Source organism: Patagioenas fasciata, chromosome 13, assembly GCF_037038585.1.
Source record: "Patagioenas fasciata isolate bPatFas1 chromosome 13, bPatFas1.hap1, whole genome shotgun sequence".
Taxonomy (NCBI): Eukaryota; Metazoa; Chordata; class Aves; order Columbiformes; family Columbidae; genus Patagioenas; species Patagioenas fasciata.
Window position 1 is genome coordinate 14,722,363 of NC_092532.1, and position 27,037 is coordinate 14,749,399.

Below are 27,037 nucleotides of genomic sequence, written 5' to 3' on the forward strand. Positions count from 1 at the left end.
CGGCGGGCGGGTGACGCAGCACGCAGAGGGGGGGCGGGTGTCGCGCTGCCGCTGCCGGCCGTAAAGCGCGGAAGGTCAGTCAGGCCTCCTCCTGCCCCAGGTGAGCCGGCGCGGACCCGCTGTCCCCGCGGCCCCGGCCCGTTCCCCCCGCACCGGGGCCGCCTGCCTGCACCGCCCCGTGCCCTCATCTCCCCTCCCGGCGACTCTGCAGCGCTCGGCTGGGGGCCTGCCCCGCTCCCCGGGTCGGGGACTCCGGCGGAGTCAAGCAGGCCTGGGCGGCGATTCCCCCGCCTCGGGGGGTGCCCGCGGGGCTGAGCCGCTACCCGCCCTCACACGCGGCCTATCCGGCGCTGTGTCTCCCGCTCGGTGCGGGTGTGCCGGGCTGCGGGCAAGAGAAACCGCAAACCTGCAGCGATAACGTGCCCAGCGCCGTATGGTGTGAACTGGGTCCCGGGGCTGAGCTGCTGTTCGGTGTCACCGCGGTCAGAGGCCCTGGGTAATGTCCTGCGGTAAAATCAACATCATCAGAGCGTGTGTCTCTTGTTCCTTGTTACTCTGACCACAGACTTTGTTTCCTTTGTCAGGTAGAGGCCTGACAACATTAATATCAAGCTTATTTATGCTGTATTAGCCTTTATGAATGATGTCAGAAGCTGCTGGCTTTCTCTGATCTACCTGTTGGCATGAGAGCATTCTCACCGTTCTTTTACAGCTTTCGTCTGGTTCTTTGCTCATTGTCAAGTTATGCCGCCATCAAAGATGAAGATGTAATGCTTTGTACCCATTAATTATACAGTCTAAGTTTAAATCTTAATAGAAAGCCTGTTGTTTCAGGACAGAGTAACTGCTTTCCTATTTGTTTACTCATCAGCTTTCCCATGCCCAGTTGTACCCAGCAAACCACGTGGTGTTTGTTGCTGCCAACCTTGTGTATAATAAGATAAGTGGTAATGTGATTCTCGTATTTTCCTTCCTAGAAGGAGTGGTACTGAGTTAACATCTGAACACGTCTAGGTGGTGCTTTCAGAAAACTGACAAACAGCTGCCAGAATGTTCCTCCGATTACTGTCAGATGTGCGGTGGCAGGTGACCCATCCAAAATGGAGAAGAATGACCTGCTCACGGCGCAGTACCTCAAGTACAGCAGAACCTGCTCCGGTTCCCTTGCCAGCAGAGGCGCAGGTTGTCATCTGTGGTGGTGGAATCATGGGCACCTCTGTGGCTTATCACCTTTCCAAGATGGGTTGGAAGGATGTAGTCTTACTTGAGCAGGGCAGGTAAGGATTTCTGGTAACAAAAACAAACAGAACTTCTTTGCATAGTACTGTCTGCTGTAATGAGTTGTTTCTATCTCCTCACCTCATATTGGAGCCATGGAATAGGCTTACTTGGAACAGTAGTAACACCACTTACTACTTCTTCACAGCACAGGGCAGACCTGCAAGGTGAAGGGTGTTCTCTGTGTGATTGTGGTGGGTTAGCCTTGGTTAAGGGCCCAGTTCCCACACAGCCACTCGCTTTCCTTCCTCAGCAAGACAGGGAGAGAATAGGCTGAAGAAGCTCATGGATCAAAATAAAGACATGAAGATTGTTTAGCAGCTACTGCTGTGGACAAAATAGGCTTACCTTAGTGAGAATTAATTTTAAATAATTAAAGAAGTACTTAATTTCTTGCGAGTTAAAATATATTCAGGTAGTGAGAAACAAAAAAACAAATGTTAAAACAACGCCTTTCCTTTCCCATCCTTAGCTTCACTCCTGCTCCACCCCCATCAACCTCAGGAAGCGTAGGGGGTGAGCGGTGGGCGTGTGGTCACTGCTGGGCCCTGGTGTGGGTCCTGCACAGGCTGCAGTTCTTGTCAGGTGAGCTGTGCCCTGCTGTAGGTTTTCCATGGACCACAGTTGCTTCTGGAGATATCCGTAATTATTTACGCAATCACATAAAACACAATGCAGCTGGCAAAGATCGACCAGTTTAAGACAACTGAAAATTGATGCGAATCATTCAGTCCCTGTTGACTGTCTCTAGAAGTAGGATGTGATACGTATATGAAGCATTACACCACTAGCAAAGCTCAAAAGAGATTGTGGGAGATGAGGAGGTTATAAGCAGACATCGCTAAATCACCCTGTAAGCTGGTTAAAGGCTCGGATTATCTAGTTTGTCTGTTGCAGGATTTAGCGCCTGTCTGTAAAAGGCAAAGGCCGTTATGGTTTGGCTGAATACCAGCCTGTGCGCTCCTGGGTGAGATGGGTCTGCAGGCTGTGGCAGAGCACATAGATCCTGTTGGAAGTTGATGTGCGGCCCTTACCTGTTGTTTAGATTTCTGTTTCAGAGGTGGACTCATGGTGTTGTCATTAAGCAACTTGGTCATGAGGCAGTGCTTAAGACTTAGGGCATTTCATTAGGTGTTTCTCACAGCAGCTCTAGCATTCTAAATAGTTTCTGGACTGAATATTTACTGTCTAGCCTTAGAGCTTCCTACCTGCTGCTGCCTTCAAGAACAATGAGCTGTGACTCCTTGACTTTGCGTGGCTGGGAAGCAGGTAATAGCGAGTTCTTCACAGTTTCAGAGAGAGGAAATAGGGTTGTCTCATCCAAGGCCTAGTGAGCATTGTCTTTCTGAGTGAAATTAGCTGCAAGGCTTTGTTTGTCAGGAAACATAATTGTTACTGGCTTGGAGTGCAGTATGAATACCCCATTAGAGATCTTCATTGAGTTAGATGTGCTAGAAACTCAGTCTGTGTGTGTGCTCAATGAAAAAGAAGAACATGTCATTAGCAGACATCTCACATGAAGCACAGCATGGTGAGACCCTGCTTCGGCTGTTCCTGTTGGAATTGAGTAGGGATGTAGCAAAAAAACCACCTGACTCCCCTGATTCCTAGGTTGAACTGTCAGGAGAATATGGGCACATGAGGCCAAGGGCAGTCTGCTCCAAGGCTTGTGTAGGCAAGTGGGAAAATGCAGGATTGCTTTAGCAGCAGGAAAGGTGACTTAGAAGTATCGTGGAAACAGTTTGCAAGAGAGATGCTTAAAACTGAATTGTCTTCACCTCTCTACACTGCAGGGAGATTTTAATAGGTTTCTATCTGTACAGCAACCTTTCACCAAATAGCTAGGGGAAGAGTGGTTTAAGGACAGTTTAAAAAGGGACAAGAAATATGTGTACCCATCTATGGCAGTTGCTGCACAGTAAAGAGGGACTTCTTACTGTAAATTGCAAAGTTGCAAGACTCAAATTGAAGTTAATTTTCATTTGAGGGAAATCCTGATTTGGAGAAAACCAAAAAAAATTATGCTTAAGTCAACCTGCCTGATTCTTTCTAAGTGCTTTCTTTTGAAAAATTTCGCTATTTAGGACTAGTTAAAGAGAAGTGATTTTGAAATACAGTGTGTTTTCAAAACCGAGCTAAAGGAAAAAGCACTCTTAGAGATTGCATTATCCCTGCATCATCCACCTTACACCTTTTGGCCCACAGTGTTTGGAGGAGAGGTTGCTGTCCGGTTCGTGCTGGCAGCACCTGCTGGGGGGTGCTCACCTCTCTGCCTGCCAGCCCCATGAGACCTTTGCAATTTCTCCTGCAGATTGGCCGCTGGTACCACTCGCTTCTCTGCCGGCATCGTGAGCACAGCCAGGCACCTGTCCGTAGAGCTGAAGATGGCAGACTATTCAAACAAGCTCTACCAGCAGCTGGAACAAGAGACGGGAGTAAGCACAGGTATTGAAAGTGCAAACATTGGATGGTCTTTGGGAAACAAAATCATATTACTGACACTGAAACACAAATGTGATTCTACAGTCTTAAGAATTGATGGTTCCTGTTCAAAAAGGGTACATTTGGACTGAATCAAATTCAAAGGGATGTTACTAATGCGATCAGAAGAATGAGAAGAAGGGTATGAGGTGGGCAAACCAAAGGCAGACTGCCTGCAAACTCTGACAGTTATGTTGTCTGTAACTTACTTAAACGTAGGTGAATTTTCACAAGGACACAAGGAAGTATATTGCAGTGACTGGAGCAAATGGCCCGTTTTCTGCACTGATTCACTTTTCAAAAGAAGGTTAACAAACGTTTTTTTTTTTTTATAAACACGAGAAAATGTAATGGAGTTAGAACACAAGTCAAAACTAAATTGCTTTTTGAAAAGTTGACTAATGCAGTTTTTAATTACTAGCTGATAAGGGTTTAAAGTTATTTGAGGACCTGGGATTTCCAGGCTCCTGAGTAGTGGAAGCAACAGCAATAATGTTAAAGCAGTGGGTCTGAGATTAAAAGGAATTGAAGATCCTGTCCAAATCTGATTTGACTTTGGTCACTGTCATAGGGTACGTGAAGACAGGCTCTATTTCTCTGGCACAGACTCAGGATCGACTAATCTCTCTGAAACGCATCGCTTCGTCACTGAGGTACGTATAAGCAGGAAATGTAACTGATCTCAGGTTTGCACCAACTCTCCTGCAAGGCTGATTTTTCTTATGTTCCGTGGCAGTGTAATGGGGATACCTTGTGAAATTATCACCCCAAAGCAAGTGGCACAGCTCCACCCACTGATCAACATCCATGACCTTGTGGGGGCCATGTATGTGCCAGAAGATGCGCTCGTGTCATCTGCCAATGTGAGTCTGGCTCTGGCAACCGCTGCCTCACGGAATGGTATGAGGTTTCTTTATCTATGGAGTGCTCTCCTGCATGATAGTTCTCTTCTTTCCACAGAAGACAATTATGTTTTGTTTTGCTTTTGGTATTCTGAGGACTAAAGACCAAAACTTGGCTATATCTATAAGTTTCAGATTCTTTAAAAATCTGGTTTTTTCCCAAGAGCGAGGCTGTCCTTTTTTTGAACATACTGAATCTTTACAGATCTGCTGGGATAGATCAAGCACCAGTTCTTACTGGTTATGTGTTTCTCTGAATAAGCACACACTCTTCTATCATAAAAACAATCCTTCATAGGACCTGACTCAAAAGAGTTTTAATTATCTACAAATGCAAAGGTGTGACTGAATCCTTATAGAATATTTCATTAGGCACATATGCTTTGGAAATGGATTTGGAAGTGTAGTAATAAGTGATGTTTGCCCAGCACTTGGACAAATTTGGAGTGATCTAAAAGTGGGAGAAAGGTTAGATATGGTAACAGAGGTGAGACTCATTAAGGATGCAAGTCCATCAGGTTGGAAAAAGCTACTTAGGAAGATACCTGTCTTAGTTTCTTTTAGTCCAGCTTTTTTTGCATACTGTTAATTGATATTTTTTTCACAAAATGACTGATTTCCTATAAAAGAACTGGTCCGGCTGTGTGAAACTACAGACTGTGTTACATAAATGAATTGTAATGGAAAGAAATCCATAGCTGAGACTCTTTTTTTCATGTTGTTTATACTGGGGTGTATTTATCACCCAGATTGTCACATGGGAGAAAGTACTGTAACTCTTCATAGTCTCAGCCCTTAGATTATGTACAAATTGTATTCATGATATTTTACAAATAAGAGGGTTTCACTCAAGAATTGCTGGGTCAAGAATAGAAATTTTGTCTTAAAGAGAAAACAAGCATTTAGGTGGAGTTGAAAGGTTTAACGTTAGCAGCCTGACACATCAGAGGGAAGGCTCGTGGTATACTGACTTTCTGCTGTCCTCTTCAGGTGTCCAGATTCATGAACGGACAAGTGTCAGTCATGTCTCAATCCAGAAGGGTCGTGTGACTGGAGTCGAGACTGACAGAGGACAGATTAAATGTCAGTACTTCGTCAACTGCGCTGGCCAGGTTAAATTATTAATTTTTTTCTTTTGTTTTTTCTTTGGTTAAGAACACATGCACTTTCCTCAGGGTTGTATTCTTTTTCTTTTTTTCTTTTTACAGTTTGTGATTTTGTTTGGTTTACTAGAGTAGATCAAAGTCATGTTATTCAGATGCTTAGACCAGCAGGTTGTGAAGGAGGAAAGCAGTGCTGGCTGTGTGCCTGGCACCAAAGGCTGGATGTTAACCTGCTGAGGAGCACCCTGCAGCTTGTTGGTACAGCTCTGCCCATGGTCTCTGTCCTGGGGGCACAGACTTCTGACAGGAAGAGTTTTGCTTTGGCTCTTAGTGAGACAGTTTGTCTCTCTCTACCCTTCTTTCCTCCTCTCACACGCACACTGAAGTACCCCTTTTCTGTTGTTCTTCTGTTGTTGTGTCTTCTCCAGTTTGAAAATACATCTGACAATTGTTGTTTCTCAGCTTGCAGCTGGTTGTTTTGTTCGTGTTTGGCTTTAGCAGTACAGGCACCAAAATCCTGACTATTCTGCTTCTAGAGGCTGAGCCTAATGTCGACTTTGGTGTATGGATCTCACTTTTCTACATCTTTTATGAGGAACAGAAGAGCAGTCTTTGTCCTAAATGATTCAAATTCTAAGCCAAGAGGAAAAAATGTGTGTCTGTTTAAGATTTAGGGGACTAAACAGAATCTTATTTGTCGTTTTTTGAAAACAAACCCCCGGAGAGGACCTGTGCTTTTGTCCTGCCTTTTTAAAATTGGCATTAGTTTTCTTTTTGCATTTTAACATGCACTTTCTTATTTCAGTGGGCCTATGAATTGGGCCACTCTGGGAAGGAACCAGTCCATATCCCACTCCATGCCTGTGAACACTTCTACCTCCTGACACATCCTTTAAAGGAACCTCTGGCAAGCAACTTACCAAGTAAGGATTCTTCAGCTCTACCTCGCTTTTCTTAGTGAATTATATCTGCCTTGCCAAGGTGACGCATAGTTTACAACATAAAGACCACCTAAGGGTTGTCAGTTCTCAGCTCTCTTGGGATTGTGAAGTACATTCTAGCTGAATTGCTTTGACTCTCATCTTTCTAGTGGTAGAATCTCTTGCCTTACTCTTGGGGAAACTTTTGCTGCAGAAATTGATTTTCAGAGTCAGTCATCTTAGCAGGAGAATGACCATGATTCTGTCTTGACCTGGTAGGTGTGTCTGAGACTTGGATTGTTGCGTTTTTGGGCTGGAGAGGGTGCTAGCCTTGGCACTGTGTTTTCCTTGCAGGCTGCTGTCTCCAAGTGGCCCATCTATTCCTTTCCTCCAACTGAAGCTAAGGCTTCACAGTGGCATTTACATGTCTATGAGCTGTAGGGGCAACCAAAGCACTTGAGGTAATTGCTCCTCCCCCTCATGTTCTGGCTTTTGGATCCCTTAAAGAAAAGCTCCTCTGTTTGAAAACTGTGGTTGGGAAGTAGAAAGCTTTGCTTATTTAGTCTCAGTCTTTAGAAAGACTTCTTGCTTCTAATAAATAATGTATATACTCTCCAGGGAATTCAGCTCTAACCAGAGACCATGAGTGCTTCACTTTTACTTGACTAAGTTTTTTCATATATATATAAATATATTTATTTACAGTTTTTCTGTACATGGGAAAATTGCAATGGAACATGTCAGGTGCAGTATCAGAAATGCTTCAAGTTGACACTACCACTGGGAGAAGCAATCCAGACCTGACTGCTTGTCCTCCCCCCAGTGCTGCCCACCTGCTTTGTGCTGGTGGCCTGCAGCACACTGGATCAGTGATGTATCCCCCTTAAAATTAACTGTTCTTAATATAGGAAGAGAAAGAAGGGGAGAGCAGGACATCTCTTGGTGGAAAGTCTGGTCTTGAGTGCAGTTCCAGTGGAACTAAGCCAATATAATATAAGCTTATCAGTGCCTCAAGAGATTTGACTCCTCTTGTGTCCTCCCACTCCTGGTGACACTGTCCTGCTGGCTTGAGTGCTCCTCAGATTCAATTCAGTTTACTGTGCTACCCAAAAGTTAACATGCATGGTTGTGGTGGGAGTTGGTGCTGGTTCAGTAATCTAAACTGGCTCACCAAGGCATCATGTAAGAACCAGAATGGCGTGAAGTGTGGGATTGTGGGACTGACACTGTCCCTTCTCATGTCAGAGGGCCGCTAGCTTGGGCCCAGCCTGTCACCAGACCCCATCATTGGTGTTTGTGGGACAATAGATAGCTCTCCATTCTCTCAATTCCCTTCCCACCTCTTCTCTTTCCTCTGCAGCTATTGTAGACCCAGATGGCAGAATCTACATCCGCAACTGGCAAGGTGGCATCCTCTCCGGAGGCTTTGAGAAAAACCCCAAACCTCTCTTCACAGAGGGACGGAACCAACTGGAGATTCAGAACCTTCAAGAAGACTGGGATCATTTTGGTATGTTAGGGAGGAAAGATGTCCACAGCAATAAAACACATGGCTTCCTGCAGAAGGTGGAGTTAGCAACAACGCAGGCTGTTGTTGACCTGTGAGCATGTGTCTACCTTTACCTGAAAGGTGTGGGAGAGGTGAACATTCTGTCTAATTCATTCATCTCTTTGTTTGTCAATAATGTGCATAAACACCTTTACCAAGGACTACTTTGATATCTGCGTAGTGTTTAAAAGCACTCGCTAACCCTCACTGTATATTAATTTCCTCTAGTGCAGCGAGGCACTACATAAACTTTCCTACTCTGTTCTTCTACTTCATTTGATTTTTGACTGTCAGTGCCACATGCTACTCCTCTCGTGATGCTGCAGATCAACACTGTTGACCTGCCATGTAGCTGAGGTATTTTGTTTCTGCAGCTCTTCAGCAGTGACTGCCAAGTGCATTTCCATCGGTTGCTGTTGCTTTGTGGGCAGAACTTGATATTGTTGCTTCCCAGAGTTCATCCCACTGTCGACAGTGGTGGTTTATTATATTCCAGATGTTCTGTCTTTCTCTTCTCTTTCTATTTTATTAGATTTTGGTTTTATATTCTGTATGTACTTTTACAGGGAGCACTATTTCTGCAGAAAAGGGCCCCGCATGGTTTATTAATCTTTTTCTTTTTTTTTTTTTTCCTCTTTTATGCCTTGTTTGTGTGTGCCCTCTCATCTTCAAATTTGCCTTTTTTTCCAGGGATCCAGTTTTCCCTTGTGTCAGAGCTCTTTGCATCCCTTGTGAATGCACATGCCTCTCTATGTAACTCCAGGCATGGATGGATTTTCAATGATTTCTTTCTGCAGTGGTAGTATGTTCTTCTAGCTACTCCTCAGGATAAATTGATTAATTTTACTTTCATTTCTGTGGAATAGTGTGTTGGTACCATCAAAATTTAAACTCCAGGGAGTGGAACCAGGATGGGGTGCAGTTTTGTGCTGGCATATGCGAAACATTTTTAGATCTATAGATGCCTACAGACTTGCTTGAAGATATTAGCTTCACTAATGAGTTGCCTGAGCTCTGCACCCACTTCTATTGCTGAAATGAAAAGTCACTGCTTGCTAGCACCCACAAATTGCCCATGTGTTGGAAGCAGCGGCATGTTATGTTCTAGCATTGCCCTTTTATCAGTTCAAACACGCCGAGCAGTTCAGCAGAGTCAGAGCTTACTCAGCCAATATTTGATCCTTTTCTAGGGCTGCGGTTCCTGTGGTTGGAGCTCTTGCATTAGTGCTTTGATCTCTTTCGTTGAAACACCCTTTGATTTTAAAATAACCTGTTCAGTTGCTTAAATGTTGGGCTAGATATGATAACAAATCTAACATTGATCCCTCTTCTTATCAAAAAAAGTCTGTAACTACAGGCTCGCACTCTGGAATTCTAGTGCATGTGAGAGAGGGGAAAAAAGGCAGGTCAGAAAGACTGGTCTGCTTATAACTTTTTAGGTAATGTGCAATCTGATTATTTTACGGCTTGCCTGTGAATCTGAGGAGAGTTATTATTGCTGAATCTTTAAGACTTTTATCTGGAGTACTCTGCAAGATAACTTGTGGACAAGAAAAACAGCAGATGGCTTATCCCTTTATTAACGCTCTCAAATGTCAGACTGAGAAGAATTGCCGAAGGACCTTTCCAGCGTGACTGGGCAATGAAGTGGCAAGGAAATTCAATGAGGATAAATGTGAAGTGATGCAGGTGAAATGGGCTGGTCTTATTTTCACCATACAAGATGATGGGCTTCGAACTGACCTTGGGGTTGTATTAGTTCTGCGAAGCTCAGAAGCAGTCAAAGCAAAAGACAAATTAGGAATTATTAGGAAAGGAGCAGTAAACACAATCATTATGGAACACTAAATCCTTGGTTTTCCAGATACTAGTTGTTGTAGGCTCCCTGTAACCAGAGAGTATTGCATGACTGGAGAAGACCTGGTGAAAGAGCAGCCAAAAGCTGATGAAAGCTTGGAACAGTTTCCAAGCAAGGAACAAGAAATGACAGAGTGGGCTGGGAAAAAAGAGATGACAGAAGGGAAATAGAGGTCTGTGAAATCTTAAATGAGATGGACAGGGTAGATGGGGATCTTCTGTTCACTGTCTCCTCTATTATGCCAACTGAGAGGCATCAAAAAAAGTTAATTGAGTGTGAATTTCAAAATGCAAGGAGGTGATTCCTCATACAACAAATACTATATATGTGGAACTCCGTGTCAGTGTCTGTTGGATATTCTCATGAGTTTGGGGAATACTGATCAAGTACTTAGAGAGAGATGGATTTAGGAGTTACTGAAGAGGGAAAACATAGCATGAGCTCAGAGGATTTCCTAAAAACCTGTTAAGTGGAGGCTGGCAGAGTGCGTGGGACAAGTGTCGTATAGATTTGCCTTTTCTTATTCCTTGGCAGTATCTGTTTGACATCTATTCCTGCTGTTTTCCCTAACAAAACTGAACGTGCTCTTGCACTGTTGAAAACAATCCTGGGCCCTTTTCTGGTATGCTGTGTGATCCCCTTCGAGTAGTTTATCCTATGACTGTATTGAAACATGGAAGCAGTTTGCATCTGTTCAGGTACCAGCAAGCCTCTGTCTTGCTGTCTACTTTGAAGGTGAAGTAGCTGAAATGTGTCAAGACTGAAGGCTGTGTCTTTTTGTCTTTGTCTTGGGTCCTAGAGCCACTTCTCAGTGCCCTTCTGCGCAGGATGCCGGATTTGGAGGCTCTGCAGATCATGCAGTTAGTGAATTGCCCGGAGTCCTTCACACCAGATATGCGATGCATCATGGGAGAGTCGCCCACCGTGCGGGGCTACTTCGTTCTGGCTGGCATGAACTCAGCTGGTATCTCATATGGTGGGGGAGCAGGCAAGTAAGTGGTTTATCACTGTTATGCATGTAAGTAAGGTTTTAACCAAGAAAAGAGACTGCTCAGGTGATCCTTCTGTGCAGAATGTTCTATTCAATATTTGTCGTCTCCTCCCTGACAAAGATTCCTCTTCTGTTTCCAACTTGAGTGAAGGAGAGGAGCAGTTGCCATGTTCTGATTATGTTCTCCTGTGTGTATTCCAAATCTGTGCTGGACTCCTGTCCTGCACACCTCCCCACAGGCATCACATCTCAGTGATCAGCAGCCTGCTGGGTTTCACATAAGGTTCCTTAGAGCTAACCAGCCTGAATTTTTTTTCTTTTTTAAATCTACCAGGAAAAGATAAAATCTTAACAAAGCATATATTCCCTCATCTTCTGTGCTTCATGATCCTCTTTATATTATTTGACTGAAGTCCTTAAATCACTCAAGTTGACACAGCAGCTAATTTCTCTGAAAGGAGAGTGCATCTGATGAAGAAGCAGCACCACATCTGCAATGCCAGTGCTGTTAGTACTGTTGAAGACTGTCCTCTGCCAGTGAGCTAGGGATGGAACCATTTCCCAGTAAAATCCAGTTCCTGTGTTAATGCAAATACTTTGACAGGCGTATAAATGTGACCCTAGCAGCAAAGTTGCTTGCAGAATGGTCAGTACTCCCTCCGATTGCCATTTGGTTTTGGCAGCACAGCATCCCTCCTGCCATACAGCCTTCTTAACAAGCTGCTCGTTTTTCATGGCAGGTGTTAGTGTCTGCATCTGTCTCCACTGGTTTCCATCCATTATCTAATTAATTCACCAGTGAAGCAACTTGTGATTTTTTTTCTTTGTTGTGTACAACATAGGAAATCTTTGCAGTGAGGTTCTCTAAGAATTAAAATAATTTCTGAAGGTAAAAGCACTGTTTGTCTGTTTGTTGCTACACCCTCAAGATAAGCAGCTTAGCTTGCTAACGTAACTTTTAATGATCAGTCTCAAATCCCTTTGTTTTTCTGTTTACTGACTGTGAACAGATCCTTCTGCTCTGCTTTGGTCTGAGCTGCCTTTGTCCTTTAGCTCTGGATCATGCCTTCCTCCTTCACTGCTAGAAGTGTAGCTAAACATAACTTGGCTGGCACCTCGTACTGAAATGAATGCTGTCACTGATGTTTTGTGGCTGAGCCTACACCAGGTACTGAAAAATGACAAAGCCGTCAGCCTCCTAACTCCAACATAAAGGTACTCAGCACCTCGTTTTGTAGCGTAGCCTAAGGGCTTGACACAGTGTCAGCCAGGCTACCTGTCCAGGCTCTGGTTCCATTTACCACCTGTCCTTAACTTCCTGCTGCCTTGTATGTTCCATCCTAACGGGAAATTAATAATTTGGAAATCTGGTGGATGGGTTTTACAAAAGGAAACCTTCCAAATTCTGCTAGTATTTAGAATACCATGTTAGTTGTCTTCTCTCTCCCCACTGCAAGAAATTCTCATGTCCAAATTGCATTGCTTCTGACTTCCAAGCTACTCTTTGCTTTAGGACATTGGCAGATATCTCAGTCGTTCTTTATTTCTTCTGTCAGGTACCTGGCAGAGTGGATGGTAGATGGGTATCCGTCAGAAAATGTCTGGCCTCTGGATTTGAAACGTTTTGGTACCCTTCAGAGCAGTCGCACTTTCCTCCGACACCGTGTGATGGAAGTAATGCGTAAGTGTGCTCTCTGCATTCTGTGCTGGCCAGGCTGGTCAAGATTTCTCTGCTCTTTGCTACACTGTCTCTCCTCTGTCATCACTCTGAGAACCATTCTCCTTCTTCCTGGCCTCCTTTGGGGTAATACAGCCTCTCTTATATTGGCTGAAAAGGTATAGGAGCTATTTGGAAAAGCTTCAGTAATCAGAAAAGGTTGAACTGCCAATATTTAAGAAGGCAAATTAGATGATCCTTGTAGCTGTGGGCTGCCTACCTCAGCATTAGTATTGTCAAAATGATAAGTGTCTGATATTGTGCGCTGTCAGGCAAGGAATGTGCTAGTCAATGTGACTTCATGGAAAATAGAGAGTTTTTGTTATCTTAACAGTATTGTCATGAGACCATAAGTATCTATAAATATAAGCCTTCTGTTTCAATATTGTTACTCTGATTTTGAATAGCTATGAACAGATCAAAACAGCATTGTCAGTCTTCAAAAACAGAACGGAAAGGTCAGAACTGTTTTGAGGGAATTTCATTAATGATCCAGATATCAGTAAGTATGTTTACTGGTAATCTGGAGGAAAATTTTAGATAATCATTTTGCCTAATAACAGATCTTTGTGATGATTGCAGCCCTCATGTGTGATCTGAAGGTTCCCCGTTGGGACTTCCAGACTGGCCGGCAGCTGCGTACTTCACCACTGTACGACCGCCTGGATGCACAGGGAGCTCGGTGGATGGAGAAGCACGGGTTTGAGAGAGTCAAGTATTTTGTCCCACCTGGGACAGGTGAGAACATATTTTCCTGTGTCTAGTGCATCCCTATTGGTCCATGTGAGATCTTAGTTCATCCAGTTGATAAATTGTCCCTTGGGTTCTTTTTTACATTAGATCTGCTGGATTTGGAACAGAGCAAAACCTTTTACAAACCAGACTGGTTTGATATTGTGGGTTCTGAAGTCAAATGCTGTAAGGAAGCGGTTTGTGTCATTGACATGTCATCTTTTACCAAGTTTGAAATAAGTGTAAGTACCTAGGAAGTGACAAAGCATCAGCTGGTAGAGGTGGCCTTTAGTTTATTATTGACTGCTGTTGCAAAATTCTGTTTGTCCTATTGAGGATAGATAGAAGAAGTCAAGCTGTATGACCAGTTTAAGGTTGTACCACAATATTCAGCATAGATTGTTTTTTTTCTGTCGAAGGCCCAGTTTATAGAAATACCAGCTCAGTCTATAAATAGAATTTGACCTCTGGCACTGTGGCACCATTGTATCCTATTACACTTGAGACATCAGTGTCACTATCATTATAAATGGAAAGAATTTGGGCCAGGACGTTGGTGTGATCTTAAAGTGCCCCAGTGGATTTGTTTTGCTCAGACGGATTGTCTGACTTCCTCTCCCTCTCAATTCCTGCAGTCCACAGGAGACCAGGCTCTGGAGAGTCTGCAGTATCTCTTCTCAAATGACCTGGATGTGCCAGTTGGGCATGTTGTGCATACAGGCATGCTTAATGAGAAAGGAGGTTATGAGAATGACTGCAGCATAGCACGGCTGAGCAAACGCAGGTGAGTTTGCAGACAGCATCTTTATCTGTCACTCTGTGGGTGTTAGAGCCTTTAAGAACCTCTTAATGGAGGGCACCAACTTTTTCCCATCTTTAAAGAAAAAAAGAAAAGTCTTGTTCTCCACTTATGTTCCTAATTCAGTAACACAAATGAGAGTGAGCTCCTGAATTTACTATTATTGGGAAAATATGCCTTTTTCTGGGACTACAGGTGAACATAGACTTCTACAAAATTTTAGGCCTTCAGGTCTTTCATTCCTCGACTGAAAGACAAATTGTTTTCAGCAGTCATTGGAGTTTGTTAATTTAGGTAATCATTTAAAGTGCAAACCAAATGATTCCTCACTGGCTTCTGTTCAATTTCCTCATTGGAATTGCATGCTGAAAATAACACTTTCTGATTATTTCAACTTCCATTGCAGTATGGGGACTCTTAATTCTCAGCTCTGCAGTCTCATGGTTTGTTTTTGTGTTCTCTGGTGTGAACTGCCATGATCACAGGATCTCATCCTTAGACTTAACATTTTGGGCTCTCTTTGGCATTTAACAAAAAACCTTCTAATTTTTAAAAACCTTCGTGGGCATGTCCTGACTGAATGTTGGTTTTATTTCTCTGGACCGTTTTCTATGTGTGTTCTCATTGTATTGGTGTGAAACCATTCTTTGCTGCTCTTTAAATTAGAAACAGCTTTTCTTTCTCTTCCTCTTCTGTCTGCATTCATGTATTGCTTAAAAGTATTGTCCTTCTCTGTGTGACACCAGTAGCTTTCCTCCTTGCCTAGTCATTGCTGCAGATGTTATCTCTGTCAATAATGTACTTTAAATCGCAGTTTGTATGAAAGAGATTTACACAACAAGTAGCTCATTTTCACATATCAAGTGGAGTTCTGTTTTTGGAAACTGTTAATAATAACCACCATTGTGTGTGAAAAGACTTTTGCTGCAACAAGAAATTGCTGTGTGAACCAAACACTCTTCTGACTGTCAGAGCAGACAGAATCACTGATGGTGAAGAGCTGTGAATACCTTCTGCAAAATGATTGTGACTTTTGAGATACTCTGTGAACATTCTGTAGAACTGCCTGTCTTCCACTTCTTGTCACCAAACTGCTGCTAACGCTGAAGGCTGAGGTTTCTTGTCATGATGGATGTGATGGCATTGAGCCAGAGACTTCAGCTGTGGTTTTTGCAAACCAGGTTGTTTTGGTCTCCTGTAGCTTGGAAACTGCTGAATGGCTCTAGTAGTTCGTGGACAGAGAATGAACCAAATAGTTTTGTGGCTTGTCTGTTCATTGTTTGTTGGTTTCAATGTGTCTGTTCCAGTTTCTTCATGATTTCCCCTACTGACCAACAAGTCCATTGCTGGGCCTGGCTGAAGAACCGCTTGCCCGATGACAGCAACCTGACCCTGGAAGACGTGACCTGGAAGTACACGGGTGAGAAATCACTGAAAACAGACCTCTGTATACAGCCTGAAATCACAAATAGTGGTTTGTGCTGCATGCCAGTTAATTGTTTAAGGTGTCTAGAGTGGTAGCTGGGTCTCCTTTCCAGTTGAGTGAAAAGAGCAATTCAGAGACTTCCCTCTAGCAAGCCATGAGCTGGGAGACAGCATTCCTTTCCTGTGGACTGTCAGGAGAGATAATTGAATTACTCTTTCCTCTGCTATTAAATGTAAATATACCTATTAGTTCCATGAACACTAAGACTTTAGAAATTGGGGGATGCATATATACAAGTTAGGCACCGAGCAAGACCTGTCCAGTCTCATCCTAATACCCTTATCTTCCCCTCTTTAGCTCTCAATCTGATTGGCCCCCGTGCTGTGGATGTCTTGTCAGAGTTGTCATATGCCCCGATGACTCCAGAACACTTTCCCTCTCTTTTTTGCAAGGTGTGTGACTGTTCTTCCTTCCTCCTCACCCTGCTAGGTTTTTCAAAGCATGTGGAAGGAGGGGAAGAATTATGTTTTGGGTAGTTAGAGGGGAATTTAGATTTACATATAGAATTACTACAGTTACTGAGCTAGGTTGGTAATGTACTCTCTAGGCTCATTTTTACTATTGCTCTTTGGGTTGTTCTTGCTGAACATATAGGTAAATATGCATTTGTTTTCAATATTTCACTCACTGTAGGCTTGATGCCATTTAATATATTGGTGTATATTGCATATAATCAGTTATGAAGGTGTCAGTCAGAGGGGCAGCTGGGATTGGTGACTCTAGAAGTCACTGTCTCCTGTCACGTTAAAAGGCTGAGCAGAGAGCTCAGTTCTGTCTTGTATCTAGAATACAAACCTGTGTCCTGACCTAGTTCCAGGGCTTAGTGCCAAGCATCCTGAAGTGATTATGAAGTCTGGATAACGTGGTGTCACTATTTGCATTTTTAAATTTAAATTCTTCGCAAGTATTTGCCCGTGGTGAGCTGCAGTGATGAAGGGGAGAGAGAGCTGGCCAGTGTAGTTTGTGTTAAGCATTGTGCTCCTTCTGGGTCTCTGTGCTGTGTTCCAGTCTGGATGATTTCACCCCCTCTGATTCCACAGGAGATGAGCGTGGGCTATGCTAATGGCATTCGTGTGATGAGTATCACTCACACAGGAGAACCTGGATTTGTGCTTTATATCCCCATAGAGGTAAGAGTACACTGTAGCCTTAGCTGATTAAAACAGTTGCTTGCATGCATAATCAGAAACACTTTCCGAGTTGACTCAGGATGATGAAATGTCTGGTCTGTACCACGAGGAAGCTGCCTGCAGGCACCAGGGGATGTTTCCGTGCTCCATATTGCCTTCCAGTCGGGCAGGTATCTTGGGCTCCAGAGGCAGGGCACAGGAACAGCCATGGTGCTGTGTCAGATGCTGTTGCCCTCTCCTGGTGTTTGTCCACAGCTCTGCGTTTCACCCTTCCTTTATAGTATGCCCTTCACGTCTACAACGAGGTGATGAACATGGGGCAGAAGTACGGGATTCGGAACGCCGGTTATTACGCGCTCCGCAGCCTGCGCATTGAGAAGTTCTTTGCGTTCTGGGGCCAGGATCTGGATGCTTTTACCACTCCTATGGAGTGTGGACGTGAGTTCCAGGTCAAGTTGGAAAAGGTACAGTGGGAAACTGGAATCTGCTCCTGCACTAGGGTCTGCCATTGCAGCAGGGGTGGATGGGAGAGCAACACTGAGCTGGAAAAAACACCGTCCAACGGGGTAGATATATGAGGTCCTTTCCGATCCCTAACATTCTGTGACTGCTCTTTTGATGGAGCTGTGTGCAGTGTGTAACCACAGCCTATGTTCCTGTACTTCATAAAGGTGCTACAAGTATCAAAAATAGTCTGTCCTCCTTCCTGGGCAGCATTCCCAGTGTTATGTGTAGTGTTCCATGTGTGCAGTGCTTGGTGTGGCAAGGGTGCCATGTACCTTACACGTACTCAGCATTCGTGATTCTCCCAGTTGTTTTCCCAGTCTGATGCAGTAAAAGCCAGCCTGTGCACCAAGTGGCATGTAATGAAATTAAATATGAGGACAGGTGCCAAGAACAGGTGTTCTCTGTTTTTGCTAAAACAGAAGAGTTCTCTATTTTTATTGAAACTTAGAACAGCATAGATTTGTATCCTGCTTGTTGTGGTGGCAGGTGACATCTCTGTCACTTGCTCGTTGTCTTCTTTCTTGTATCTTTGCACAAGCCAAAACAAATACTTGTATCAAATAATTCAGAGAAGGGAATGGAGTGATTAGAAACACAAATTTCGTATGTTCTTACAGTTTCTCTCTGGTTTATAAAACATGGTAGATTTATGGAACCAGAAAAATGGCAAAAACTAGAATGGTGACGTATTTTCACTGCAGTGAAAATTAGAATGAGTTTTTTAAAGGCCAAATTCACAAATGATTTTGTATCTGGAACAACTAATGTGAAGAAAAGCTGCTGTCTGAGCTCGGATTCTTGCCTATAGAAGCAGCCTGTCTTGACAGGGTGCGATTTCCAAGCACAAATTCACCGTGTGTCAGAAAGTTTGTCTGCTGAAACTCAGCAACTGCTACAGTTCATGTTCCTTTCATCAGCTGACATTTCCTTTTCTCCCCAGGGAATGGAGTTTATGGGCCAGGAAGCGCTGTTGGAACAGAAGCAGAACGGTGTGTACAAGCGCTTTACCATGTTCATTCTTGAGGACCACGACACAGATACGGACCTCTGGCCCTGGTGGGGAGAGCCCATTTTCCGCAATGGCCGCTACGTGGGCAAGACCACCAGCAGCGCCTACAGCTACACCCTGGAGCGGCACGTCTGCCTCGGCTTCGTACATCACTTTGACGAGAAGACGGGAGAAGAGCTGGTGGTGACAGCTGACTTCATCAACAACGGCGACTACGCGATTGACATCGCTGGGCAGCGCTTCCAGGCCAAAGCCAAGCTCTACCCCTTCAGCTCCCTCTTTGCGCAGCGTCGCCGCAAGGATGAGGAGGAACTGAGCGGCTACCAGAGGGAGTAGTGCTGAATAGACCTGACTCCTTTTCCCAAGCTGGAGTCTTCTGCCACCATCTTCCAGTCTTCTCACCCCATATATTTCTTTCTTTTCCTTTCTTGTCATGCAACTTTTAAACTTTTTCCAGTGTGTTACATTTTGTATATTTTAAAACTTTCATTTTCGAGCTTCCTCGATCCTGTCTGTCTCCCTCCTTCACCCCTTTGCTTGCCAGGAGCCCTAGTGGATGAAGCGAAGTGCTCAGCATGCATCCAGAAGTCCACGGTGATGGGAAGGGTTCAGGTGAAGCCCTGAGGACTATACCCTTCCTCTCTCCTCTCCAGCATAAGGACAGCAGGTATTTGCTGCCTGTAGTTCAGACGAACGCTGTGATTTCACCCTGCTCTCGCATATCATGTTGTAGAGGGGTCAGTACGTCGATGCACACAGCAATAGAACGATCAGCTACCTCACTGGTGCGAGACAGAGCGGTGTGTGAGCAGCAGCCAAGAGGCAGGTTTTGGTATAGTTCAGCCTGTCACTGCCTCCCTTTGTGCATTATTTCTTTACCCTAATAAGCAGGGAGTGAAGTAGATTTAATCATCAGATCACTGAGGTGACAGTAGCACTGGTAAGTTTGTTGTTGTTGCGATTGGATCTTTGTGTGGGGTCACTGAAATTAGATGGCCTCTAAATGTAAGTGAAGATCAACACCTGTGTTTCACTTCTATAAAGGAATGGGATTTGTTTAGGTTTTTTATTAGCAAAAATACTAAATTCGAACAAAGACAAATGTTAGTGTTTAAGCAGTGTTGAAAAGCTGCTTCTGTTTAAGCTGCACAGTATACAGTCTCTTTGGGGATTTTCTTTCACTTTATGTGACTTGGTCAAGCTCTTCTGGCAAGGTTCGTGCAGTGAACTCAAGTTTCATGTAAAACTTGTGTTGGTTTGGGGAACTTGAACAGCAGGACAACATCTTGTGTTTTCAGCTGCCTGTGGTTGTTTTGAAAGTCAAAGACCCAGCATTTTTCTCACCTGTGGTGCTGGCAGTATTGCAGGAAACACTGGGTTTTCTTCTGGTGGTGAGAGCATCTCAGCAGTTCCTGCCAGTCTCGAGAAGTCATCTTCTGTTCTTCTTCTCAAATCTGTTGCCCTTCTTGCTTCTCTGTCTTGGTAGTTCCTCACCTGGAGGGACTGAGTAGAGAGAGAATAGGGAGTGTGACGGTGGGACTATAAATTTCTTTCCTTCAGCAAAGCTCTTTGCTGTCATGTTCCTCACACAGATGCTGCAGACAATACAGCTGGGATTCACCCCTTCTTCAAGTGTCCAAGTGAGCTGATTCAAACATTGATGGTTAATGGTACATAAGTGAGGGGATGCTGAATTGTATTGCACACATTTCTATATTCTTTTTCTTCTTACCATTGTGAGCACAGTCAAAAGCAAGATTCTCTTTATGTACTTGAAAAAGGTCTGTTAAACATTACCTTTGCCTCTGCCACTTGCGTACTCATTGTGGTGTTTCTGCTCCATCATCTTTCTGTCTGGAGTTCAAACACAACCCCGCACTGATGTTTGCCCTGACAGCCATGATGAACATTTTCTCTATGATGTAGAATCTGTTTTGGGTGCTTTCTTTTCCGGGTAAATGGTGAGCATCAGTAGTGTAAATGGGAGCTCAAAACCTTGCCTTATTCTCGTTTGAAGTTTGCTTTCTACTGCTTTAGTTGCTTCAGGTCATGCCTTCAGTTGAGTCTGTGGTCTGCGGGTTCATGAGTCAGATGTTCTCAGGATGCAGAAGGAGTTGGCAGCAAAGGTGGAAATCCAAAACGTTCACACATTAAAGCAGGTTGTCAGAGCAAGCTCCCCCATCCAGGGCGTTATGGTAGCTGTGAAGCCAAGGAGTGAGGGTAGGGAAAGGGTTAAGAGAATTAAGAATTGGAGCATGTAGTGTGGTGGGTTGAATGTAGATGTCACTTCAAGCTCTCTTTTGTGAATGGTGAATTCCTTTGTACAGTGTGACCTCTTTGAGGGTTTCAACTTTCAAATTGACATGCAAGAATTCCCATCTCTGAAATGCAGTGGCCAGAGTAGGACAGCTTTTTCTTGTTGGGAATCCTGCAGCTGAGAGTTCTCTGTGTGGCTGCTGGAAGCGGAGATCCCACTTGGTTGCCATTTCTTCCAGACTCCCCTATTAATTGCTGTCTGAATAAAAATTTTGCCTGGTCTATCAGGATTAATTGCTTAAATGAAAGATTCATAAGGCATCTTATAGCAGTGTGAAATCCAGTCGCTTCTTACTTGTCTTTGCCGCGTAGAGGGATACTATGATCCCACAAGGAAGACCTCTGCTCTACCAGCCTGTCACCTGGGAATAGTGCACCAGGTCACTCCAGAATATTTGTCTGTCCTCTTGTCCCTCCATTGGTTTTATGGGATGTTGCTGTGCCTTCCTTATCCAGGGAAACAGGCACTCAACCAAAGAGTATATGATATGTAGGATGTCTGTTAGAGCAGCCCTTCTGATTAGCATTTATTGGTGATTTGTTGTTGCTGGTGAGGCACGATGCTTCTTCAGGAGAAAACGAAGTATACAACTGAGGCGAGCTAGAGTACTTCATGCAGCTCCTGAAGAGAGACCTCGACTCGAACCCTTCTGTTTGTTCTCTGCAGGTTGAGACTCGTTGAGACCAAACAGGAAAGTTAGCAGCATTCTGTCCTCTACCAGCCGCTCGTTCCTGAAGTATCATTTGAGTTGCAGCCAGATTATATTCCTCTTTGGGATTATTTTTTCTTTGCCCTGATTTATAGGTGCGTTTTAGTTCCTCAGACAACTTTTGATAGGGGTGTCTCTTCCCACAGCAGTTCTGACAATAAAATTGTGTTTTATGAGCTACTTTTGTCATTATGTCTGCTTGGGTGTATTTTATGTCTATATCTACTGACTTGTCAGTACCAAAAATAGAGAGTGAAAATAGTTTTCTGTCATGCCGATAGATAGAGCAACACTTTGTGTAATGTTATGTTTGCTGTTTGAGACTTGGAGATAGGTGGTTTGATAATTGCCAGTCTTGCAGCTCATTAACACCCACTCTGGCTTTCCCTGTTGTGAATTCTGATTCTGGTTTTATATCTGAACCTGTAGTCTTCAGCTGCCATTCAAGCTTAGTTGATTTAATGTCTGGCAGCTATTTTTAGCCTTAGAATGTTAAAGAATAGTTTGCCTTCACCAACTTAAATACTCGTCAAGGGGACGGTTGGATAGCATGTTTTAAAATAGTGCTAGATCCCGAGGAAGGTCCTTCTAGCATAGTATTTTCTTCCAGAGGTATTAAACGGTGATGTAAGACTCTAATGCCTTTATCTGATAAGTAAAAGTAGAGCACCTCAAAAAAGAACAAAAGCAGTTCAAGAGTTACCACCTTCAGTACAACTGGAAAGTAGAAAATTAGAAATCAGATCTTGGAAGCTGCTCTGACACAGCCTTAGCATCTAAGATGGTAAATAATGTGGACTATAAAATTGTACATCATTATTCTCATCCTTAAAATTACCTTAAAATGCATTCTGCTGCGAAAGGCGGTTTGCTCTCACTCTGCATGGTAAGAAGATGAACTTTGGTTGGGAAATACTAAAATAGCATCCCCCTCCTCTGCAGCAAAAGGGGCGATGGCTTCGTTCTGTGCAGCAGCAGCAGCAGCTCTGCCCTGTGCCATTATCAGTTCTCGCAGTTTTGCTGTCCAGAATGGGAACAGCCCCATAGATTTTGTTCACACGGGCAGCCTTGCAAGAGAAACACTTGAAGGAAAGCTAACTGGGGATCAGTTAGAGAAAATGTTTTCTCTTTTTGGCTAAAATGTTATAGGTTGAGCATAGCTCATTTTAGGATAAACTTATTACCCAGCAGTGACAAATGTTAAGGCAAGTGTGGCCTGTGGGCGGTGTGCACTTGGCACATGTGGGATTGTTTGTTCTTACCCCAGAAGTCATCACCTGAGTGGGTTTGCCGGCATGTGGCAGTGGTGAAACTCTGAATGTGCAGTGCTCCTGTGTGCTGGGAAGGGCTCGCTTGCCCCAATGCCATCTGTCGTGTGGGGAGCTTGTGTAAGAGGTAGCACTTACTGGGCAGCCTCTTCCGTTACATGATTTTTCCAGAGGTATTGCGTTGTCTTACACTTGTTGTGTCCTTGCCTGAGTTCTCATGTTCTGTTAGACCTTGAGTGAGTACTGAAAGGCTTGGGTAAAAGTGGTATTAGGGAATAAGTAGTTTATTGTTCATGTTTAATGATCTGAGGATAAAATTAAAGCAGTCTATTTAGGAATTATGTTTTCTGTTTCAGGAGGGTGTGTTATAGTTATTTTCACATGTATCTTTGCCAGACTTAGTTTCTTCTTGTTTTCCCTCTCTTGTTTTCCCTGTGCCGACTCTGGTGTCCAGATTTGATGTGCCTTGTTGAACAGTTTCTTACTATTACTTTGTGGGAAGGAAGGGTGGCTGTGAAACCTGCACTGCATCTCTGAGTCTTGGTGCAGAGTTACTTTCCTCCTTTCTACTTTTGCATTCAAGCTGCCACTGATCCTGTTGCTGTTCCTGCAACACCTCCAGACTCCAGCCCGTGCTGCTGCAGGACCTCTCGGGGTTAAGGTTCTTCTCTTTGTTCCACCAAGTGTTTCATCGTCTGAACAAGGCTGGCTCTAGATCTGTCTCTCTGCCTTGATTTAAGCTCTTCAGCTTCTAGATGGTGCAGGTACCAACATCTGAACTCCCAGGCAGGTTTGCAGCCGCTGTGTGTTCAATCCACTATCCCTGTGCCAGGGTTTTCCCACTCTCCTCAGCACTTCTCTCATTTCCTTCCTCAGGCAGCTGAGCACATCACTTCCTTTTGTCCATCAGAGAGTGAAGCACAGCAAAATAAAACCAGGCAAGGGGATGGCAGAGTGGCTGAGCTGAGGTGGAAGGAGAGACCACTTAAGCCCAACCTTGGAGAGATGATCAGCTGTGATTCCCAGCTCAGGAAGCATCTTCCTCTGCAGAATTAGTGCTGGACAGGCGCTGGGTGACTACAATGGCTCTGGACAGAATCGGGACGGCATTATCAAGGAAGCGAGAGTGGCGCTGGCACTTGTTTTCCAACGTACGTTTCCCTTTCTCATTTTGGGAGAGGTGGGGAGTGTGAGCACCAGTTTGCTCAGAACATTTGTCTCTCTCTGGCATGTTCTTGCAAATCGCGTCTAAGTGTAAAGGTACAGCGCTGACATCGCTAACCTTGTCCTTCCAGCACACTTTAACCAAAATGGTTACATTTTGGGATAAATCTGTAAAAACAAGATAGTTTCCCTGCTTGGGTAGGAGGGAGCAAGCTGCTTGCAAGGGCAGAACTTGTTTTAATTTCAAACAGAACACTTGGCTGCTGATTATGTCCAGGAAAAACATTCACAACTTTGAGATTTGTCTTCCCAAATTATTTCATTATCATACTTCATCGGGCTAATTTCCGCCCACTTCAGGATGCTTTTTTAATTTAAACTACCTTTTCTTTAACTGATTGTTTGGGTTTTTATTTTTAAATAACACCTTCAGTCAGAGAACAGGACTTGGGGAAGGAGAGGTTAATGTCATCAGATGACTTCAGCTGTCTCTAAAAGCACTGGAAAATTTTCTTTGCACTTTAAACTTTCCTTAAGCATTATGATTGTAGTGTGCTCATAGCCCTTGGCAAGAGTAGTCTGTGCATTTGATAGAGGGGAAAAAAAACTTTAAATATTTATAAATGCCTTAAAGCATTAAAGTGAGGTGTTTGGGCCCTGATTGTGCCTGCTGCTTGATTTTCTTCCCGGAAAGCTGTGTGCTGAGCATTCAGAGCAGACACAAACGTCAGCAGATACCTTTGAACAAGTCCTGGCGATGGTGGAAGCTGCTGTTGCAGTTTGCTGCTGGTCTGAGGCTGGAATTTGTATTGAACTAAACTAAATGAGCTGGGAGCCCCCGTGCCCGTAAGCTGCCTGTGTTGATGCCTTCCCTTTTTTTTTTTTTTCCCCTCCAGAAATGGATTTATTCCCTGTATCACTCATGCTATAATGGGTTTTCTTCTTTCTCTAAAGAAAGAAGCCTGGGCTGGTGTAGAATACTCTGCAAGTGTCCTGTTGCATTACAGGAAACAAAATTCTCTGCTTGAACGCCTTCCTGCTGTACCAGCTGCGTTTGCAGGCAGGAGCCGGGAGAAGCAGGAGCGGAGGGATGTTCTGCTGCCCGTGATGTTTGTCGAGATGGCCCTGAGACTTCTCGTCTCCCATTTGTCTCAAAGCTCTGCCGGGTTCCTGATGTCAGGCTGACTGCTGGGATCCAGCACAAAACAAAGCGTTGCTTGCAGGGATGACACGCCACGCTGACTTACTTTGTTCAGAGATATCACCTGTTTGGAATGAGGTAGTGCCATGAAGAGGAGTGCTAAATTACAATGAAAGAGGCACCAGAGGAAGGCGTTCACGTTAATGTTTATCGATTTGTCAATGCTGGTAACAGCCGATCTTCCCACACAGGTGCTTGACACCTGCTACAAGCAGAGCAGATACTTGGGAGCCGTCAGCCATCCCAAGTGGGGCGTGATCCATTCTGTGCCTATGGAGAAAAGTCACTGTCACCTTTCACCGTGGCACTGCTGAGATTTCTTCCACTCTACAGAGAATTTTCCGTGCTTTTCCCATAGTGGAACAGGTTTCACTTACGCCTTTCTTCCAGTGTAACTGGAGGCACAGGAATGTCCCTGAAGTCCTCGATGGGTTCTCCTGTGCCTCATGGTCAGGCTTGCACCAGGGCACATCTGTGCTGCTGGAGAAGCGACCCAGGCCACACGTGGGGTAAGCAGCACATGTGGGTACGAGGGTGGGTGTTTCCAGCTCTCCTGCCAGGTGATGTTTCCTGTATCTTCAGGAAGAGTTGGGGAAAAGCCTCCTTGGCCCAGATCAGCTCCTTGCTGCTGCTCCTAAGCCGACTTGCTCGCTTTCCTTTGCTTTCTGCTCTGGTCCTGCAGCTTCTGCCACGGCCCGTTTGACAGGAGACCTGAGCTCTGTGGGAGAATCTGTCCTGATTCTTGGACAGGTACTTGGTGCAGGTCTCCTGAGCACAGACTGCCATCTTCTGAACTTCTGAACCAGTATGTTCCATCCCCACCATCACTTCTGGTTATCAAGTGCACCAGTTTCATTGTCCAGCGCCCCTTCATGCTTTTAATCAATCTCCCAAGAACAGATTTTAAAGGGCTAGGAGGACTTCTGAAGTGTGCTACTGCTGAAATTTCAAGAACAACTGAAGTTTGAACCTGTGAAAGCATTTTTTAGTGCCTTACACTTGTGAATGTTGCACGATGGATGTCGCTGAGGTGGAACAGAGCAAGGAGCAACTTCAGTAGCGTGGTTCCCCAGCCACTAGAGCCATCTCCATCTCTCCTCGCGGAGTCACGGCAAACAGACACCAACAGATTGGCAGCACAAGGATGATACTTTTTAAATCCCTTTGAGCTCTGAGCTTGTAGAAATGTTGAACTGTAAAACCTTGCAGCGGGTGGCCTGCCTCTGAGAGGAGCAGTGGTCTCACCTCTGCCGGTTTTGGGTTCCGAGGGGTTTAGGGGAGACAAAGCTGCTCTGACCATGGTGGAGGACATGGACAGTTGTTCCCAAGCGCACAAGTCGGGGTGAGTTTGCTGCTCTCCACTGAGGCCGTGTTGTTATGTACGCTGTATTTATATCAGGCTTTATTTCATTTCATATTTTGGTTGGCTTAAATGTTACTAGGTTTGTATATTAATAAAGAGGTGTTTTAACTACTCCCGAATCTGCAGATTTGTTATGCAAGATCCTTGTGTGTGTTTCAGGATCCAACCCCCTGGTCACCTGGATGGATCCCACAGGGACTCTTGGCCCCTTGCAGGGTCCAGCCTTTGGTGCTGGGAACTGGAGCCAGTTCTGGCGCAGCTGGGTCACCCTGGGAAAAGCCGCTTCCCCTGCCTGCACCTGCGCCCACCTTCAGAGTCACATCCTAAGAGTTTGTCCATGTTCTTCCCTGTGCCCATGTGGGGCTGGAGCCTCTATTTTAGTCTCTGAGGATGGTCAGGAAGGGCGTACCAGAGACAGGGGCACCGGGCACCCAGGGGTGGGCTCAGCTCCTGCTCTGGGGGACGGGTGTTAATTGCAGCCGGTGGCTGATGTCCAGCCCAGAGGGAGAGGGAGAAGATCCTCCCAGCCCCACCAAAACTCCCACTCCTTTTC

At 44.6% G+C, this 27,037-nt stretch overlaps 1 protein-coding gene across 11 annotated transcripts; it reads left to right on the forward strand.

Moving 5' to 3' along the window:
- The first annotated feature begins 34 nt into the window (after nt 1-34).
- PDPR (pyruvate dehydrogenase phosphatase regulatory subunit) lies at nt 35-26,595 on the forward strand. 11 transcript variants are annotated; one of them, XR_011741211.1, is made up of 19 exons: nt 35-100; nt 978-1,277; nt 3,590-3,723; nt 4,331-4,412; nt 4,496-4,659; nt 5,652-5,773; nt 6,570-6,687; nt 8,045-8,194; nt 10,891-11,083; nt 12,639-12,763; nt 13,382-13,537; nt 13,640-13,773; nt 14,167-14,315; nt 15,638-15,750; nt 16,114-16,208; nt 16,857-16,946; nt 17,228-17,410; nt 18,394-23,907; nt 24,817-26,595. XR_011741211.1 is itself a non-coding variant. In XM_071814213.1 (18 exons), the coding sequence occupies exons 2-18, from the start codon at nt 1,051-1,053 to the stop codon at nt 18,796-18,798; spliced, it is 2,640 nt and encodes an 879-aa protein (XP_071670314.1). In that variant the 5' UTR covers nt 35-100; nt 978-1,050; the 3' UTR covers nt 18,799-26,595. The 11 variants fall into 11 exon arrangements, 3 of the variants coding, with proteins under 3 accessions (XP_071670314.1, XP_071670315.1, XP_071670316.1); XR_011741212.1 differs by having other exon boundaries at nt 24,875-26,595; XR_011741213.1 differs by having other exon boundaries at nt 24,928-26,595.
- The last annotated feature ends 442 nt before the right edge of the window (nt 26,596-27,037 follow it).